The 22,124-nt window shown below is 36.0% G+C and overlaps 1 protein-coding gene across 2 annotated transcripts in view; it reads right to left on the reverse strand.

Moving 5' to 3' along the window:
* PACRG (parkin coregulated) overlaps positions 1 to 22,124 on the reverse strand; it is a 513,584-nt gene that overhangs the window by 213,250 nt on the left and 278,210 nt on the right. For both annotated transcript variants that reach the window (XM_067701607.1, XM_067701606.1), the window contains exon 3: positions 19,796 to 19,967. In XM_067701607.1, the coding sequence (XP_067557708.1) occupies positions 19,796 to 19,967 (172 nt within the window). The remainder of the gene's footprint in view (positions 1 to 19,795; positions 19,968 to 22,124) is intronic.

Below are 22,124 nucleotides of genomic sequence, written 5' to 3' on the forward strand. Positions count from 1 at the left end.
ACAAGTGTGTTGAGATTTCATAAGAAGGATATGGTATTTAAACAGCAAATCCAAAAGGCATTCAGCCCAGCGTACCAAGCAGGGAAGGCTCCCAGACACAGGTAAGGACCTAAGGGACGAGTAGATGTTATTAGGATGAAGGAGAGGGAACAGCATGCTAGATTGCCCCCTCTTGGATAAAGGACTTCTTTTATAAGGTCTACTCCAGCTCATAGGGATAAAATTCTACTTAGCAGTGTGAGAACAAAGCCCAAGACAGCAAAGAAGCAGTCTTCCAAATGCTTTTATCATTGTGTATGTGTTTTCCTTGGGATCATTCAGAAATGGTGGGAAGAAGGATGTGAGTATGTGTAGATGTACATAAAAGGAGAGTGAGGCATAGTACTTTTCCCCAAGCTAAAAGATCCCTAGGTCCTGTCTTGTCTTATCAGCCAAATAGAACCAGATGTGTAAAATCCTGGGTTTCTGCCTTTTCTTACTATTCGTCCCTCTATCCCACCCCACTTCTTAAAAAGGACTCACAGCCACATCCAGCTAAATGTTTTATAAACTGCTTAGTCAGGAAAGATTAGACATCGAAACAGAATTACATGAGTTTGTTGTTTTAATTTTTTATATATTAAAATAAATAAAATTGAGTGTATATAATTTCATTCCATTTTGTGGTTTTTTTTTTTTTTTTCAAGAAAGCCTTTCTGTTGACACTATAAAGTCACAAGTAGGAGAACCTATTGAAAGTATTAGAAGAGATAGCTATCTGAGCATGTATAGAGCCCATCTGGTGACTGCAGAAAAGATATTGGTGGCTGTAGCACCTACTGAATGCTGGCTTGTCAAGTGCCCTCTTTTAGAGTATATATGCCAAAGCTTGCAATAAAACAGGCTAAGATATGCTCATCTACTACCAATGTTAGAGAAGAGTCTTGTCATATAGAATACATTAAGGAGTAAACCTTTTTATATATATGAGTAATAATAACATCGAACTTTTGTTGATTAGGTTTATCCCTGTACATATGGCTAATTGATTGCCTGGGGATAAATTAATAATCTCGCTCACCATGGATAGTAATAATAGCTATTAAGAAATAATTATTTTATCTCATCGCAACACCGATTGAATTAACATGATTGTGAAAAATGTTATTGAAATGACAAAGACTGACAAGTAAAATGCTTCAACTGTTACTCTTAATGACATCTAAAATGGAACCCTGAGGCATCCTAAATGACCAGGGACTGGCTCTAAAACTTCTGCAGTAGCTGTGAAATAGAGCCATGGTATGCACTAGAAAAGCCCCTTAACTTCATCTTAGAGGGATTTTTTTTATATTGCCCATTTCCACTTCAGTTCCTCAGTTCTATTTTTGTTCCTCATTCTTAGGGAATTAAGATATACCATTAAGTTGGAAGTATTTTTGTTCTTACTGTCCCAGTAGAACTAAATAAAAAAGAGGTTTTTTTTTTGTTTTGAAACAAAGTTCTTTTCTTTTGAAAAAGTATGTTAACAGATATAAAGAGAATATGATTCTATAGCTGAAAGAGAAGAAATGTGTTTATTCTTGTGTTGATGGGCCTGAAAGCAATTGTCAAGATTTAAGTGAGGACTCTGAACTCAAGATTTAAGGTTTTGAAAAGGGTCTAACATGAGAAATCTACTGACATTATAGATCAACCAGGGGAACCTTTATATTCAGAAAATTAGATTTCTATTGTATTGCTTACTGCTTTCAAGTATAATCAACAAGATAGAGGTTCCAGATGTATAGAAATTGTTGAAGAATAAGGAAAAAATAATTTAAAGTCGAAGTAGTAAAACATTCATCTTAGATGGTTGTAAGTTACATGTATGATTTTCTCAAGCATAAATTCCATTATTGCTATGATTTTTTGCAAAGTGAGAACATTTTCTACTATTAGATTATGATTCACTACTGTGGAATCAGGAATAGATGGAAATATTTCTACTTCTTTTAAAATTGGATGCACCAAACAGAACGTAAAAGCAAACAATAAATTCTAAAAAATATTTTTGACATATGGTATACATGTTAATATCCTTGATACACAAATAGTACCACAAAAGATTGAAACTGCTAATTTAAAAAATGGGCATATAATATAAATAGACAATACACAAATTAATAAATACAAGTGAACAATTTCTATTGTAGAGTTTTCAACTTCATTGATAATCAAATGAAATGAAACACTACTCTATAATTTTGAATATCATATTAACAAAAAGTTTTTGAAAATTTAATACTCAGTATGGAAACAGGTCTGGGAAAAGAGGCACTCTCCTAGGTACCATATTGTAAACCACCACAATCGTTCTATAGCAACATGCATGCAACACTTGACCCAGCAATTTTACTTCTGGGCATTTAGTCAAAGGAAGTATGCAGCTGTGCAGAAAGAGTTATAGGATAGGATGTAGCAATAGTATTACTTATAATTAGAAACCATCTAAATGTTCCCCCAAACACTGGCTTATTTAAGTAAAATCTGGTATACCTATACAATGGAAAATTATAGCTATTAAAGTCATATAATAGAAAATATTTTTAAAATAGGAAAATGTTTATAAGATACAGGTGAGTAAAGAAGAAGGTTACAAAGTGTATTTTCACTCTGCTCTCATTTTGAAATAGAATGTAAACACAGTAAATATTGGAGATTTATAAGCTCAGATACAATAGAGACTATCTTATCCACTGGCATATATAGACACTGGATTTTATTCTATTAAAAAATACCTTTTTTTTTACACTGCTTTTTTTAAAAAAATCAATGTACCTTCCATATTTCCCTAAAATATTATTCTTCATGATTATAATTTATATGTTTTAATGTAGCAGAATTCTGGCCCTGTCTCCTTATTCTTTCTCAATATTTTCTTGATTATTCTTAACTATTTACATTTTGAGAGAAAATTTAGAATAATTTAGTCAGGTTAAAAAGTATGCTTGGCACTTTGATAAAATTTCCAATAAATTTAGAGAGTAATTTGGAGGAAATGGCCATCTTTCCAGTTAGGAACATGTATCTCTTCAACTGTTCTTGTTTTTTATTAAACTCCTCGGAAAAGCTTTATAGTATTTTTCAAGTAGATTCTGTATACTTTTGTTAGGTTTACTAGCGTCTAAATCGTTTTTATTTATTTTGATATCTTAAATGATATATTTTTCAATTTACTGTGTAAAATATATATAATATAAAATGTTATTTAACCATTTTTAAGTGTACAGTTCAGTGGCATTAGTTACATTCACTGTATTGTACAATTATCACCACTAACTATTTCCAAAATTTTCCATCACACAAAACAGAAACTCTATACCTCTTTTAAAAAAAACCCTCCCCACTCACTTTCCCTTGAGCCCTTGGTAACCTATAATCTACATTCTGTTTCTATGAATTTGCCTATTATAGATGTCTTAAAGTATTTTAAGTATTATTTTTTTCTGATGTTGAAATATTTAATTAATAATTGAGACTGCTGCACCCAGTATCATGTTAGTCGAATTAGACTGAAATGAATATAAATTTTGCTAGTCAAGGGGCACTAACCATACACATTTTTAGTTTTCTGAATATAATGAATTCAAAATATGTTTTCAAACCAAATTTAGGTTTCAAAATTGTAGAAATTATTCTCTTTCCAAAACAGAACTCAATTGCTATACAAATAAATATGACGTGGCCTAAGTTCTCAATTAAAGTGTCAGAGACTTAGCTTAGCTATTATGTACATGGAGTAAGCCTATCATAATTGTTACCATTTTTCTTCAATTCATTGTTCTCCAATGAGTGTTATATTAAAAAAGCATCATTTTTCTCTCATCTCATACAGAAAGGAATTATCTTTATGCAAAATTCAGACTTTTCCATCAAAGCTTTGTTATTACAAGTGGTTAACTTTTTCTGTCTTTTGATAGACAAGAATATATTCTGACTTCAGGACCATAGAATGCAGCTTAGTAGTCAGTGACAGTGTCTGGTCTTTCTTTCCATTAAACACTTAGTTTTAAAGATAGATACACAGTTAATATTACTTGCTTAAATAAATGACAGTATTCAGTTACCAAAATGGTCTCAACATTATAGTCAGTAGCATGATCTATTTAGTACTCACAACTTTCTAGACATAAAGGAACCTGAGGAACAATGTCATTCAACACACTCTTCTTCAATCTTGTTGCAACCAAGGTTGGGCCTGTTTTTGCTCTCATACATACTGAAGCCTCTAAGAGTAACTGAGAGTAAACTTATCAGTACCCTGCTTTGTCAGAAAGCAGAGGAGGATTTGTCTCTTTGGAGCACCCTGCTCCCCTGTCCCTACACTACTGGCTCAGTTCAGCTTGAAGGAGTTGGGTGACAGATGGAATGATGAGCAAAGGAAGCAGTTAGCCAGCCTTGGTGCCATTCTCAGAGTAAAACCAAGTGACAATGTGCTGGACAAGCAGGCACTGCTTCTAAAAATTGCGGTTATGTTTTTTCATCTGGTTGAGAAAAGGTGTCTAAGTTTGCTCCAGCTTTAAGATAACAGAAGCAGTGGACTCTGAAGAAGGATACAGTACACACAGGCTTTTCACAAAACAAGAAAGTTGAGAGCTGTGCTACAAAATAGAAGATGGGTAAATACATCACTTTCCAAAAAGGAGCTGCCCTTTCCTCCCCAAAGAAGGAATTTGAAAAACTACTCACTGCTAAGCTTGACATCAATACCTGGTAAAATTCTAGGACTGATTATTTAAGCAAGTGATTTGAGAGCTCCTAGGACAACAGTGTGATTTCTAGGAGCCAGAGTGAGCTTTTTGGAATGTCAGGCCAGGCTTACCTCATGCATTCTAACAAGTTTACTCATAAAAGATCACAAACAGACTATATTGCAAGGCATCTGGCAAGAACTCTCTTGTAGGCAAGATACAGAAATGGTTGAAGAGTTGGGCTTTTTCTTTTTTCCTTACTGTGTAAATAACTGAATTTCAGTAATATGCCTTGGTGGTTTGGTATCGACCTGCAGAGTCCTTACTGGAATACTGCAGTGGTCCATACTTGACCTAGTCCAGTTTCCATCTAACATTTTTATTGTAACTTGGATGAAAGTTATAAAATCCAAATCTATCAATTTTTTGATGACCCAAAGTTGGGAAGTCTGTAAAGACATGGCCATGAAGGTACACCAAGGAGGTAAAAATAATAATTTACTATTATTACCACCTTGATCTGGCACTGTGCTAAACTTCCTACCTGTATGATCTGTCAGTCCTTACACAATGCCTGAGCAGTTGGTTTTATAACCCCCTGGGAAAGATGAAATAATTAATTTACCAAAACCACACAGCTAGTTAATGACCAGCTGGGGTCTGGTTTGCACGAGCCCAAGGCCTGTGCTCATATGGTTAGACCCCACTTCTTCCCAGCATCCCACCAGATCCTGGTGGACAACAGGGCCAGACTTGGAGCCTGCTCAGGAGGAATGTTGAGTGCTGCACAGTGAACACAGGTTCTAGCGTGGACTTTGAGCAAAACAGACACCTGTTGGGACCTGAGCTTAAGTGGTTTGCTCTTGGGGAACAAGTCATCCTGATGAAGCTGGGTTTCCTGGCATCTTCTGAAAAAGCAAGCAACACTCTGCAGTAGTGTTATTCCTTGACTAGAGTTCAGCTCTCATGTGGAAGGAGGAAGTTAACAATAGGAGATTTTAGCCTGGGTGTCCAAAATCTGTTGTCATAATCCAGACAGAGAATGATGATGATGGTGATGATAATGATGATAAAATTTATCACCCACTACATCCTCTGCTAAGAGCTTGAAATGTATTATCTCATTTAATCACTAAACTAACCATAAGTTGGGTGCCATTCTCACCTCAGTTTTATAAATTGAGTCCCAAAGTGATTAACTTGTCTGATAGCTGGTATGTGGCAGAGTTAGAATTTTGACCAGATAGTCTGACTTCACAGCCCCTGTTCTGAATTACCACACTATACAGGAAGAGTGATAGAATTTGCTTCTTTATTTGAGAATGGGAAAGGGACAGCCAATATGTGGTGAACTCAGTTTGAAAATGCAATAATGCTATTGTTAGCTCTTTCTCTCTTTTATTCTATTGTGTTTTTCTGGCATGGACAGCTGTAATCTCCATTCTCATTGTTTTTATTTTGGATCACTCTGAGTCTTTTTCCCTATTCATACAGGGATAGGCCTGATTTTTATTCACCCTCACAGATCCAGAAGGAATTTTTCCTCTGGCAAGTGACCGGGTAACTGTTTAAATACTTCTGAGAATGTCTAGTCTCTGCCTCAGATTGCTATCATCTTGCATCCACTAATACATTATTTATGTATAGGACATCATGTAGAGGGACACCAGTTTTTATATTATGGCTTTCTCTTTTAGGGAATTAAAGGCAGTAGGCAACTGACAGATCGAGTGTGAGAGAAATGGACAGAGAGGAAAGGAGAAAGCAGCCTCCATCAGGTAGCTGGTTTTTACAGCCCCACCTGGCTATGACTGCTCATATTCAACATGACATTTATTAAGAACCTGCTTATCACCTGACCTGGGCATCTCTACACGACCTCCCTTAATGATCACAACAGCTATCTGGGGTATGTATTAATTCCCTTGTTTTGGAGATGAGGACTAATCTCCCAAACTCAAGGAGATGGACTAATTTATAGAAAATGGTAGAGCAAGCACTAGAACCCAGAAACCAGCTCCATGGCTTCTCCAGTGGCCACACTAATCCTGAGAGGACAGAGAAACATGGTCTTTAGCACCACCTACTGAAGCTTCCTCAGAAAATGGATGTTTCAAGCTTTAAGATTCCAGATTCCATTGACCTCAATAGCTATGAATTCTCATTTGGGAATATCAATTGGTCAGTAGGGGTAAAGTTTGCTGTAGTAATAGACTAAGCCTAAAATCTAAGCGGCTTCACACAGAAAAGGACCATTTCTCATTCATAGTAGATACCCAGTTCACGTCAACATGGGGGGTGAGGAGGAGAGGGGACTGTGCACTGGCTCTGAAATGTTTGGTTTGAAGGGAACGCACATCTCGTTTCTTCCATTCACAGCCCGTCGGCAGAGTTAGTCCCACGGTCCACATAACTGCATAACTGAGAAATGCTAAGGAGGGGATAGATGTTTGGTGTGCAGTAAATATCTCTGCTATAGAATTCACTGTGTTTTGAGACGCTACCTCTTTTCACTTCCACTAACCTGTACTATGGGTACGTTACATGATCTGGGTTAACTGAGTCAGTGTGTTCCATCCCCCTTGGCGATAGTTCTAAGCTGGTACATGTGGTACAATCACAGTGCACCTCTGACTTTTATTTTTTCTGGGAATTAAAGGACAATGGCACTTGTTCCTTTCTACAGGTATAAATTAGTAAGCATGTAGTTCCAGGATTGGAGCATCCTGAGGCCAAAAAGGGAGCCAGCTTTAAGATGACCATGCATAAAACAGAACAAGAGTGACACTGGCAAGCCACCAGATTAAATCAAGCCCGAAATGAGACCCTGGATTGTTCAGTTATGTGAATTATTAAGCAAACCTAATTCTTTATGAAGCTTTGAATTAGTTTTCTTTTTCTGTCTTGTAACCAAAATAATCCTAAGTAATACATGAATTTTTGCCATATTTTTAGAACAAATAATATATTTTCTTCTTAAATTAAAAATTATTACTTTTTAACACCTTTAAAATAATTTACCTGGAAAATTTCAAGTGATATAAGTAAAATTATTAGATCATAAAGAATAATGCAGTTCAATTGGACTTGTTCCCTTCTAATTAAATAGAATTCTCAAAACAATTTTTGTATCGTGATACAGATTCGCATGTTTTATTCTTACTTGGTATATTTTTTTCTACTGGGTATTCTTTAAAAATACCATTTTGCTTTTGAAAATGGTATTGTTTAAATTGCTTCAGCTGTGTCTGTGTATGTTTGTCCTTTATAGCTGGGTGACCTCAACTCATTAGAGCTCTCCTAATGAGGCCACTGTTTTATGACCTATTTGTAGATCAGTGATATTTTTGTAATTCTTTAGCCAGGTCACCTTGCCTCCTAGTACACCATCTCACAAATGTATGTTACTGCTCATAAACAAAAAGAGTCACACGAGAGAATGTAGATGAATAAACAATTACTCTCACTACTTAAATAATTTCTCCAATAAGTGGAAAGCATTATATCATTATACGCTTTATTTGCGGTTTCATATTAGAGATTCTTACAAGGTAGTTTTTATATAATATGCAGTACAGTGGCAAGCCTAAATGGCCACTTCACACTTTCGATCATGACACCTATACAAATTTCAGTATGGATAGCAGCTATGTACCTGATTAAATAGATTATGCAAATATTTTGATGCATCTACTGTGTACTAGCCAGTACATTAGATGCTGTGGGGACATATCACTTTCTAACATTATATTCTAAGTGACGTAAGAGAGAAAAATTCAAAGTTCTGTGAGAATAGGAAGGCAGAGTGGGGAGAGGACTGGAGTTGAGGGTAGGGAGGGAGAGGGCAATCAGAAGAGGCTCTCCAGGACAATTCCTGTTGGAAGTGGGTTTTGAAGCTTCCTTAACGTTTAGGCATTTGAGGATGTGTGGGAATGGGTATGCCCCGAAGAGCAAAGTAGAAAAGGGCAAGACAAGTTCTACAGCACAATCCATTTGGCTAGAGCATTGGGTGCATGAGGGGAAAGAGTAAGATATTAAGTCAGAAACATAATCTGCAGCCAGATATTTAATGGGAATCCTTGAATGCCATGCCAAAGAATGGAAAGTGGGCAGAAGCTGGATGGGAGTCTGTCCTTGCAAGATGGAAGTGTACTAGGTAAGATTTTGAGTTGAAAACTTTTTGCCTCCAAAAACTAAGGTGTGTGTCCTGAGGCAGAAGGAGGTAGAAGGTATATTTAATTGAGGTATCAGAGAACAGAGTTTTGGGCTGGCAGAGTATGTAAAAAATTAGAGGGGGGGATCCTGGAAGGTAGAGAGCCACAGATGAGGTAAACAAAAAACCTGCAAGAAAACTCTACCTTAGCTGATCTCTAAGGATTACACACATGAGAGAGATCTCAGTAGGCCCAGATGATAAGCAGAGGCTGGAAGGTGAAAGAACTGAAGATGAAAGAACTTAGCTTCCTGTTCACCACAGGGGAGACAAAGTTTAGAGTCTGTGTTTAGCAGGTTAACTGCTAAATTAGAATTAGAACTGACACTCTTCAAAAGAATATAACAGAATCCAGAGACTCTATGATATATTAGTCATAATGTCCATGGTAGGATTATACATTCTGGCCCCTAAGCAACTATGGTTAACAGAACACCCCACCTCCCCCATTAACCTGCAATAGGTGTATAGCAGATATGAGAAACAGAACTTTTTAAAGTCACTATTGTTTTAAACTTTTGATTTTGGAGATTGGTTGTTCTTTCAATATAACCTAGCCTGCTCTGATTGAAAAAAATTCCTTTTATCATATTAAGAGAACTCCCTTCTATCCTTAGTTTGTTTTAAAAATAGAAATGGGTGTTGAATTTTACCAAATGCTTTTTACCATCGTTTGAGATGATCACCTGATTTTTAGCCCTTAATACACAAATGTAAATGGCATTATCTGATTTTTCTAATGTTAAGCCAATCTTATCTTCCTGAAATAAAACAAACTTTGTCATGAGAAATTATCATTTTTATATATCGATGGATTCAGTTTGCTAGTAATTTTGTTCAGAAATTTTTCATTGATATTCATGAATGAGATTGTCCTGGAAGATTCCTTCTTGTAATTTCTTGTAATGTCCTTGCTGGTATCAAGTTTATGTTGCACCATAAAATGAGTTGGAGTCTATATTCTCTATTTTCATTGTCTGAGAAAATCTGTGCAAGATTTACATTATTTTTTCCCTAAGTCTAACCAGTGAGGCTATGTGAGCCTTGAGTTATCTCTGTATGAGGAATTTTAATTACTAACTTAATTTCTTCACTTGTTATACTACTATTTGTACTTTAACTTATTTTCTATTTCTCTGGTGTCAATTTTGTACATTATATATTCCAAAAATTTGACCATTTCATTGAAATTTCAAAGTTTTAGGGATAAAGTTGTTTATAATATCCTATCAAGATATCCTATAAATGTCTGTAGGGTCTGTATAACATTTCCTTTTCCATTTCTGATATTGGTTATTTTTGCGTTTCATTTATAAGCTTTTACAAATGTTTATCAATTTTATTAATCATTTCAAGAAACCAAACAACATTTGGTTTTTGATGCTCTCATTTGCATGGTTGTTTTCTATTTTTATTTTATTTTGCTTTTATACTAATAATTTATTCTTCCTTTGACTTTCTTTTACTGTTCTTCCTGTCATTTATTGAGATGGATACTTCATTTACTATTTTTCCCTTTTTTTCTTTTTGATACCATGTTTAAGGCTACATATTTTCCTCTAAACACTGCTTTACATGTCATATGTGATAAATATTTTAATGTAATTTTTTGTAATATTTTTGGTAAGTTTTTAATATGTAATTTATGTGATATTTTCATTATTGTGCAGTTAAAATACTTCATAATTTCATTAGAATTTCTTATTTGACCCATGAGGTATGTAAAAGTATATGTCAATTTCAAAATATATGGGAATGTTTTAGTCATTGCTTTAAAAAATTGATTTCTAACATAAATTGCATCTTAGTTGCACAATATACTTTGTATGAATTCCATGCTTTGATATTTTTTGAGACTTGTTTTATGGCCTAGGATATGGTTAATTTTTGTAAATATTCTACATGTGCCTAAAAAAAGTCATTTGCAGTGATAGATGCAGCCCTAAATTTTGTAAAGAAGAGAAGCAGCTCAGGAGATCCAGATATGATTCAAATCTTGATTCTACCATTTGGCAACTGTATGACATGGATGTTTTTCTTAAATTTTACATGCCTCAGTTTTGTCACCTGTGAAATGAGGATTATAGTAGCTGGATTGAATAATATGATTCCAGGAAAGCGCCTAGCCCACTGAAGGCTTCCAAGACATATGGTGGTTTCCTTGCTTTTGTAGTGCAAAACTTTAGCATAATTTTCTGTCTTTGACCTCACAAATTGTGAAAGAGAAAATAATATATAAATTATTTGAAGCACATGATAGAATAAATATATATTAAGATCTATATCATAGACAGGATTCACTTTCTTTTCAGCCTCCCTGATGACAATAACTGAGCATTCCTATAGCCTAATAAGAGCCTCAGTAAATTCCCAAAAAAATGTAAATAGAGGAGAAGCTACATTCTTTTGCCACAGAGCAATAAATATAAATAAAATGATCATGAAAAAAAAATCTCTAAATATTTGTAAATTTTAATGTATTATTTTGTTCAAATGAATCATCAAAACTATAAATACAAACTATAATATAGTGACAAGGAGAAACATACATATAAAAATAAATAGAATTAATTCAAAATTGTACACAGAAGCAAAGTCATAGCTTTACATGCTGTGAATACCAAAAGAGAAACAATAAAAATAAAAGTATGCTTTTAATGTAAAATGATACAAAAGCAAAACAAACAAAAATCTTAAGGAAAACAGATAAATCAACTGCCTTGAAGAAGATGTGATATATATATACATGTGTGTATACAATATATATACACACAGTATATATATACACACATACAGAATGGAATATTACTCAGCCATAAAAAGAATAAAATTCTGCCATTTGCAACAACATGAATGGACATAGATGGTATTATGCTTAGTGAAATAAGTCAGCAAAAGACATCCTGTATGTTATTACTTATACGTGGAATCTAAAAAATAAAACAAAAGAATGAATGTAACAAAACAGAAACAGACTCACAGATATAGAGGACAAACTAGTGGCTACCAATGGGGAGAGTGAAGGGGGAGGGGCGAGATAGAGGTATTGGATTAAGAGGTACAAACTACTATGTATAAAATAAATAAGCTACAAGGATATAATGTACAGCACAGGGAGTATAGCCAATCTTTTATAACAACTTGAAATAGAGTATAATCTATAAAAATATTGAATCATTATGTTGTACACCTGAAACTAATACAATATTGCAAATCAACTATACTTCAATAAAAAAATTAAAAATTTATAAACCATAAAGTTGAATAGAAACAAGGTGAGACTTTTAAAAAATACTAAACATAAAATAGAGAAACCACTGGCTGACAATAAATTAGAGAGAAAATATAAATGCATAATATTATCCCCATTTTATAGAACAGGCAACAGTGTAACATGGAGTAAAGCAACTCACCTCAGATCACGTGGCAACTAAACAGTGCAGCCAGGATTAGAAGGTGAGCAGTCTGATTCCATAGTCTATGCTCACAGCTAGTACACTAGTACACTATCCTGTTGATCTATATGCAGGATTGGGAAAGTCTTAAAATCTAGTAAAGAGGAAGGTAATTGTTACTGAATGAGGGAAGGAAGGATATAATGAGTCAGAAAGCAAAAAGCAAATACACAAACACCCAAATCCTACAAATCTATAGTAAATATTCATGGAGAGATAAGAGAATGAGCATAATGTGTTCATAAAAGAAGGGAACAAAATACTATTTTAAAAGAACAATGAGATTAAAATAAAATTATGATAATTAACAAATTATTCAATCATATTTTTGGAAGATAATGTCAAGGAAATTTCCCATGAAGTAGAACTAAGACAGAGTTGGATGATATGAGCAAAAGGATAAAGAAATTCGAGAAACAGCCCACAGGGTGCAATATATTAGTAGCAGGAATTACAGACAGAGAAGTAAGAGAAAATAGAGGGAGAACATTATTAAAGGAATAATGCATGAAAAGTTTCTAGTGCTGGAAGACATATGTCTCTAAATTGAAATTTTCCAGGACAATTAATGAAAACACAGCCATATCAAAGCATATCAACATGAAATTTCATATTACCAGCAATAAAGAGAAGAACCAGAAAGCTTTCAGAGACTAGGGGAAACAAGCCACAGGCAAATGGCTGGAAACTCAAGTGGCATCAAGATTTTCTAAGCAATGTAAGAACCTGGGAGGCAGCAGAGACGTGACCTCAAAATTCTGGATGAAAATGATTTTCAGTGGAGCCAAACTAATAAACAGTGTGATGGTAGAATTTTCAGATAAGCAAGGCCTGAAAAATATACCTTTCATGTACTAACAAGAAACTACTGGAAGATGTGCACTTTAAAAATGAGGAAAATAGGACAAACAGCAAAGGAAAAAAAGAGGTCAAACATGAAAGAGGAGTAAGGAGAAGTAGCAGAAAGAGGGAGGGTGCAAGGGGTATCTCCAGGAAAAGAAAGAAAAGTGATGAGTTGTCCGATGCTCTGAACATCTGGAAAATAATATTCATTTGCTAGATCCTGAAATATTTGAAAAGAAATAGTAAGTATATACGAAACAAGCAAACAAAATGAGAGGCAATTTTCAATGCTAAGAAAAACAAGTTGCCTAAGAAAGAAATGCAATCATAGTAATTGTGTGATTTGCAGTGAACAGTATTTATGTCATCACAATAGTGTAACAACTGATTATTGATTTATCCAAAACTGCATATAACTATATTGGAAGCGTGGAGTGGGAAAGAAGGCAAGTTTGGGTAAGAGAGCCAGATTCTGACCATTTCTCGGTGACTGGCAGCTCTCATCAGAACCATATTGTTGGGAACGATCAGTGGGAACAACCTCTCAAAGAAGTTTCCACACCAAAGCTTTTTTCTTGTGATTAGTGATTATTTCTCCCATTTACTTGTGATCATCACAGATAATTTAGCTTTCCTTTTGTCATCTCATTAGTTTTCTTTTTTTTTTTGCAATCTCCCTTGTCTTTTTTTTAACATTGTTTCCTTATTGACAGTGTTTCAGTTCTCTTTCCCTAGTACTTCATCTGATATACCACCTATTTTAATCTATTAATGGTTACTTTTAAGGCCTAAAAACTGAAACTTACATTTCTCTAATTAGTCACATTATGAATGAAGCAGTGTCTTTGGGTTTATTACATATAAGAGAAATGATCATTCATCTATTTTCCACCAGCTAATTCCCCACCTTGCTCTCATGCCCAGGATCTTGTGGGAGGGTCTGAGGAGTCCCAGCCTAATCTCGGCCTGGTCACCCTTGTCCTGACCTTGCAGCAGCAGCATTAACTGGGGGCTTCTTAGAATTGCAGCATCTCAGGTCACTTCATATCTACTGATGTGGAACCTACATTTTACTGGGGTCTGGAGATGATTTGTGTGCACAGTGAAGTTTGGGAATTGGTGCTTTAGACAGCAAGCTGTCCCCTTGGGTTGGTAAAGACTATATGTAGATTTTAGGCCCCAAGGTCAGGCAGTGGAGGAAGGACCAGCATCTTACTGTCTCTCAATCAAGAGGTTTACTCTTATTCTAGAGGCAAAAAATATCAGTATAGCAGCTGATTGTTGTTCTAAAACATGATGCCATGGTTTGCACTGCACAGAGGGTCATGACAATAACATCTTTACTGTGAACATTTTTATCAATAGAAATTGATCCTCTTTACACACATAAAACTTCTTTCCATTAAATTCTACTTTTCTAAAATTGAATAACTACTCCTGCCTTCTTTTTCTTCATTTTCCCCAATACAGCTTTTATTTTTTAAATGTTTAAGTATTATTTTGTTTTTATATATAGAGAGAGAGTTTATATTCAGATTTTGTTTTTCACAAACCAATCTGAAAGTTAATTTTCATAGTTGATACATTTGATTTCACATTTTCACCTTATTTTGAGCTTTTGGCTCAGCACTTCCTTGCTGCCTATTCAGTTTCATTCTTTTAATATATAGACTCTGTTTTAAATACTTTTATCTTCTCCATTGACTTTGAAGGTTTATATCCAATTTCTCTGAATTATTTTTGCCACATTACTGCAAAATGATGCTTTGACATTTCTTGCAGTTTTGAAACTCTTTTCCATCAACTATTTACACTTAACTCTAGATTTAGTGGCTCTTAATGCAACTTGCTTTTCAAACTATGAATCCTCATTTTGGGGTTCTTATCTTGGCTTTACTCTCTGAGAGCTGGAGCACATCCACAGTAACCCTTTGTACGAAGGGCAGGTGGGCATTATGCTCACTGGGTCTGTGAGTCTTCTTTCTCTTCTCCTTCTCCTCCTTCTCTTTCTTCTCCTCCTTCCTTCTTTTTTTAAACCAATTTTCATTCAGTTTATCACATCATGTCTTGCTACTCATATGACAGGGATGACATGTGCATAAGGTGATTCTCCTCCAATTCTCATTGCTGTCTGGAATTTACTCTTACGAAAAGTGTCTTAGCCCCAGTTATTTTTATTTCTTGGTGTGTACCACTTTTTTCCCTGTCCAGATGTTTTTCCTTGTAATGAGCATTTTCTACCTGCAAAATAAGGGATATTTTTCATGTCTGAAAATTTCTTTCAATTCCTTCTGCCAGTACCATTTCTATTCCTGTTGTTTTGATGATTCCTCTTGGGAGCCCCTATAACTTTTAGCTCCTGCTTGTGTCCTATGTTCTCCATTTTATAGTCCTTCCTCACCTTCTTTTTTATTCTTGTCTTTTCTGAGGGAGATGGGCTACATTTACAATTCCAGGTTGTGCAGTTGATTGTCCTCTGTGCCTCTGGGGGGACATTAATCCTGCTCTGACATTTTTAGTTTCCCTTTTCTCAGTCAGCACTGGCTTATTTTCATGTGAGTCTGGTTTCCTCTTGTAACTTTCTGCTTCTGTTTCATAGAGGCTGTATCTTCCTGAATGCTGAGGATGTCAAACACGTTTCTACAAGTTTCTTCTGGATCCTATGCAAAACGTTGTTGAGGTACAGTTTTCCTCTGACTATTCATGATATTTTCTCCCCTGTGTGTAGCAACTTGTTTTGAATGGCCCCGTGTGGCTGGGTTATTGTTATTGTTCTTGCTTTTATGGAGGAGAGAGAGCGCTAAACCCAGACTCTGCAGGTTGCTCTTGGCACCTCCTATCCTCCTGGCTGCTATGGGAATCCCCTTCTGCTTTCGATAGGCAAAGCTTCCAGTGACTTCTTCCTGGGATTGCTCTGCTGGATTTTGATGGATTTGTGTTCTCCTCACTGGATGGAGTGGACAGAAGTCTAAAATCCACAGTTTGGATTGCTCACACGGTCCCTCTCATCTCATCCTCACCTACAACGTTCTGCTGTTGCTCTCAGCAATCAGTACTCCATTGCCAATGCTGACTACTTTATACTGGGATTTTTTTGTAGTTTCTGACCCAGAATAACTCAAGAAGGTGTAAATAAGAAAGTGGGAGAGGAAGAGGAGGACCTGTAGTGATGCCATGAAGCAACAGAAATGGAACAATGTGTTAAATGTGCACTGTTCCCGTTATTACTCGATGACCCCACTTGGGGTCGTGAGCCAAGGAGAGAAGCAGAAAGTAAAGGGTCTTCTTATCTCTTTTTATGTTAGAAATCGTAGAACCACTGAATGTGTCCATTTCTCATTCCAGTATTATCAACCTTCCATTTAGTTGAAATAAACTCCAGATTCCAGAAATAGATAGGCAGGTAATCCCATTCACAGCTCCACAGGGAGTTTATATATTTTGCTTTGCCTTCAGAGATATTAATTATCGATGAATTAGAATTCAAGAAAAGATGTTAAAGAACTGCTAGCTGGTGATGGTGAGGTTAACTTTTGCCCCTGGAATGAGCCAAAATTTTACTAATAGTACCTTTTGAAAATAAGGTACACACAGCTGTTATATGTTATGCCAATTATGTGTATCAGTCCGCTTCTGGATCAACTAGCTCCCTTCCAGAATTCCACCTGAAAAATGTAGTTTATGTATGTAATACTTTTCACACTGTGCTGGAACCATGCATTATCTTGCATAGTTAATCACTATTCTTTGCTAAGTAAAGTTTGGCTTTCAGTGATGTAGACAGAATGAGAAGAAGCAAGCTGAGTTAGAAGATTCAGGATCAGTGTATAATAGCAGAAGCCCAGGAAGGCAAACTAGGATATCTACCAAGAGAAACTTTCATTGCTTCTGGAACTGTAAATGATCAAATTCATACATAGTTACTATTCCCTGACAGATCATGTTTACTGAGTCCTTAATGTTTTCACTCATCAGCAAATGACCTCTTGGATGTGTCCTTAGAACACATCACTTCTCTCTTAACTCATTTAAGTATCTTCAAAATACTTAAATCAAATAAAATTGAAAATCAATCCACCTTGGCCTACAATACTCTAATTTGGACTGTTTTAATTGTAAGTGGTATAATCAAAATATTTCTTAGAAGTTCTCTTTCTGCCCTTCAGTGTTTTCAGTGGGGCTATGAGGGAGAGACTCCTGAGAAGGCAGGGATCCCAAAATGAACAATTTATTGTAAAGAAAAGAACAGACTTCCGGTATTGCTGCTGTTCGGATGGGTGCAGGACAAAAGGATAATGTGCTCTCCAGATAGTTCCTGGGGAGAATGTTCTGGGCTTTTTTGTTTATCGATAAAACTTGTGCATCATCTTTAGAAAATGTAGCATTTTTACTAGAATTTAACATATTCAAAAATTATGACTTGTTAGAAAGAATAAATCACATTTGGAAAAGGTTTTAATATAACTCAGTATTATATATCCTTCCTGAAGGCCTTTAAAGATTAGCCCTTCACTCAGCTGATGCATGAGGGGAAAGGAAAATTGGTTTTTAATAAAGTCGCTTTTGAAGAGTCGTTTTTCTTTCCACATTGCTTTTCACAGCAGGTATCACTGTCCTCTTGTTTGGTTTCACTTTCTATGTCTTGGTGGAAATTGGAAGTGGTCAGTTACATATCTCTTACAGAAATCTCAAAGACATGAGAGCAAATTTTAAAGTTGACTCAATTTACAGTGACGGAAGAACTGCCAAAATTCTAGAACTCTAATGACACTTAATTCGAATCAATAAACTAGGGACCACGGATCAGATTAAGTAATCCAGTCTGTGGGAAATGACCCAATGTTGAACTATTTTGTTCTTGTTTTGGCCAAACCATATGGCAAGACTACCTCTGAGACAGTGAGGATGGGGTTCCCCTGTATCCTAGGAGACTAAGCAGATGTACCGTCAATCATCCTGGGCAGCAGTCCATCCTGGAGTTGGGAGTGAGTGGAACTTGGGGTGGGGAAGCAGGGACCTGCTCATTCCTCTGAAGCCATGGGGTGTTTGGGCCCCGAGCCAGTGGGTAAAATGCCTGGGGCAGCTCTGGCTGGGAAAGGGTGGGATTTCCTCTGCCCATGACCTGCTCAGAGGCACCAACCTCTGCTTTTCAATCAGCAGCAGTGACAAAAGCTGAAGCAGCAGCAACAGTGCAGGTCAGCAACTCTGGGGCAGGCAGAGTCTGGGGGCTTAAGGGGATAGCAGAGGGGGCCAGTCCTGGCCATTTGGACTTGAGAAGAGGCCGGAACCCCCTCCTGGAATCTCGTCACTGTAGGGTGGCTCTATTTCAAGGGCCATCAGCAGGATGGCAGCTAGGTGAGGAGACTGGACTGGAAGTGGCTAAGAGTCTTGTCTGGGGGCCATGAGATGCCATTGCACTGGACAATGAACATCTCAGAAAACACTTTTATTTTTTTCTTAAAACTTTTTAATATGGGAATTTTCAAATACATATACAAAAGTAAAGAGAATGATGAACCCACATACCCATCACCCAACTTTAACAGTTATCAACATTTTGCCATACATCTTCATCTGTCCTTCACCTCAATTCTTTCTCTCTCCTGGATTTACTTATTTATTTATTTTTGTTAGTTTCTTCTTTATAACAAAGTGAATCAGCTATACATATACATATACCCCCGTATCTCCTCCCTCTTGTGTCTCCCTCCCACTCTCCCTATCCCACCCCTCTAGGTGGTCACAAAGCACCGAACTGATCTCCCTGTGCTATGCGGCTGCTTCCCACTAGCTCTCTATTTTACATTTAGTAGTGTATATATGTCCATGCCACTCTCTCACTTCATCCCAGCTTACCCTTCCCCCTCCCCATGTCCTCAAGTCCATTCTCTACATCTGCGTCTTTATTCCTGTCCTGCCCCTAGGTTCTTCAGAACCATTTTTGTTTGTTTTTTAGATTCCATATATATGTGTTAGCGTACAGTATTTGTTTTTCTCAGAAACACTTTTAAAGGGGTGCTCTCAGCCAACTAGTCTGTAGGGACTCAGGCCAGAATAAATTGGCCACAAAAAGGAAGCACAATCTCATTTTATAGACAAACAGATAAAGCCAGTGACAGGATTACTCAAGGGACCCCCCCAGATAATCCACTGTAGACAAAAAGTTCAAGTATTTAATTACATTGATCTTTTCTCCATTCCAGATTTTTTTCTTAAAATTATGAATTCTGCTGCATAAAAGATACTAAATATAATTGTGTTTGTATTGTATATTATACACTTTACTTATGAATGTACCAATTAATGTTAATGCTTATGTCTTTACTATGAAACATTTTAAGTTAGTGTAAACCCCATGCAATTTAGTTTATTTATGTCGCTAAGCTGCACCGCAGTATCAATGATGGGATATATTAGGAGATTTGGGATGTTTGGCCCCATAAGTCAATTTATAAAAATTATTGCAAAACCTGGGGATAGCCTCAGTCTGTTGTGTTTTATTGCTTAATTAGCAAGTTGTCAAAAAGTGGCACCATATAAAGTGAGTGATGCTTTTTTACCTGTTCACTTACTTTTTATCGGGATAATGAGCTGTGGAATGACAGGAAGAATCTTGTTCCCCCCGTGTTCCAGCATGTCGTGGATTCCTTGCCGAGCAAAAAATTCATAGGGAAATGTCATTTCACAGAGCCCATCAAAAAACAGAGGCAGATAATGATGGTAATCCAGCTTCTCAATTTCTACCTGAAAGGAGAGAGAAAAAATGCTATGTGAAAACAACAATGAGGCAAAGCATGGCTGGGCCAACTGTGAAGCTATCACTAACTTAGGAGAAGCAAGTTCTTCAGAACTTCAGGAAGATTTTATTAGCCAACTCACGTAACAACCTGAAGTATGTTGTCACGTCTTTAATCTAGTAGTAATGAGGTTAAAATCATTGACCTTTAAATATTAACAGATTAAAATCATTAATAATCTACATTGGGAGCATTTTAGTACTTTTCGGGGGGGGTTCTTAGGTTAATTTTTTACCATTTGGCACAAAGGCAATACTGAAAAGGGATTCAAAAAGTCCATGGTATGTATGCTGAAAAAATATATATATATAAAAGAATAAAATGGGAAAGAAACAGTTGAAAGGAGATTAACATCTGAATTTCTAACAAAACTCTAATAGGTATTGCACATTAATATATTCTTGTGAGATATGTCTCTTCAGGACCTGGCAGATATGAGAGTAAGGGGTAAAATATGATTCCATGGAAGACACACACTGAGCTGAACCTAAACAGACCATGGACCCCTCAGAATTAAAATATCCCAAACTCTCCTCTGCTTCTTCTGGGGCCAGACATATACCACTTTTCCACTTCTATATACTTCACTCTCAATAATGCTTGCATGAGCTCTTGTCCAGGTCTTTGCAATAGTATCAAGCACTATAAGGAATAGGAACAAAATTTCCAGAACAGAGAAAAGAGATGGCACTTTGGCAGCTGTTCACATGTAGATTTGCTCTAGCCTGGGTCCTCTACTATCTAGAGTATCCACGACCTGACTTTCTACCCACAAGGTGACAGGAGTGATGGTGATATCATGGATGGAAAGAGGCCAACAGACAGACTGTGGATATAACACACCTACAGAGCAAAGGATGCAGTGTTCCCAGTAAGACGTGCAAATTTCCCTGATTTTCATGTCCTTATGAAGGTACCCAGCTTCCAATTATCACTATATATATATATATATATATATATATATATAAAATTAAGTGAGGAGCCCACCAAGACCTCAGAGAAACCTTTTTACATTAGGAGGTTTTCATACCCTCCAGTTGTCTCCCAGCATTCTGGAGTTTCTAGCCATGTGCCTGCCTGGGCCTGGGTGTGAGTAACTGATAACAACCCAACCACATTTCTGAGTGCTTACTGTAAGTCTGGGTGAATCAAATGTCCTACAATTCTCCAAGCAGGAGGTCTGTCTCCAGACTGCTCATCAACTACCCAGCCAACTAAGGAAGTAAGCACTCAGATTCTAATATTCATGCCCTTTGGGAAGTGGAGCTTGGAAAATGAATCCTAAATGGAGGTATGTACAGATATGCTTTACTTTACATTCCTTCAATAGTTGTAAAAGTTGCTTTATTCATAGTAAAAGTTTATGAAGTATATATTTAATACCAACCTTCTCAAGGATTGTTGTGTATTTGAGAACACTTTAGAACATTATTTTGCACAATTAAAAACTATTGTTACATCATTCAGCTCCAAAAGTATTATACAATGTTGTTACCTATAATTTTACCTTGTAACTTAACTTCATAATAAAAGTGTCATCTGTACTATATTTTGACTTGTACTTTTGATATTTTGCTAAATTTTTAAGCCCATTGTCACAGTTTTACATATGTCTCTTATAAAGTAGAAAATCATTAAATTTTCTACTTTAATATGATCTAAGACTTTGTATTTTAATATATTAAGCATTCACATTTATGGCTATGTCTAGTTAACTTCTGTCATCTTATTTTTTGGTCTCTGAATTTCATTTTTCATTTACTTTTTCCTTTCAACTGTGTATTTTTGTTATGTGGATTGTTTTCTTTACATTTTTGTGTCTGATGATTTGAAAGATAAAGCCTGTTTTACTATTTTATTGGAGCTATCTCACAGTATTCTCAAATATTTTAAAACATATGTATCTTAGAGAAGTAAGTTAAAAATCTCCTACTAAGATTACTGACATGCCGATTTTTCTTTGGAATTTTGTTGGATTTTTTTTTTAGTGTGATTTGGGGCAACAATTCCAACATCAACAACAGCAACAAAAAAAAGCCAAGTTTATGATACCAGACACTATTGTAAATACTTATGTGTATTAGTTCACTTAATCCTCATAACA

The sequence above is a fragment of the Pseudorca crassidens genome, chromosome 13 (assembly GCF_039906515.1).
Source record: "Pseudorca crassidens isolate mPseCra1 chromosome 13, mPseCra1.hap1, whole genome shotgun sequence".
Taxonomy (NCBI): Eukaryota; Metazoa; Chordata; class Mammalia; order Artiodactyla; family Delphinidae; genus Pseudorca; species Pseudorca crassidens.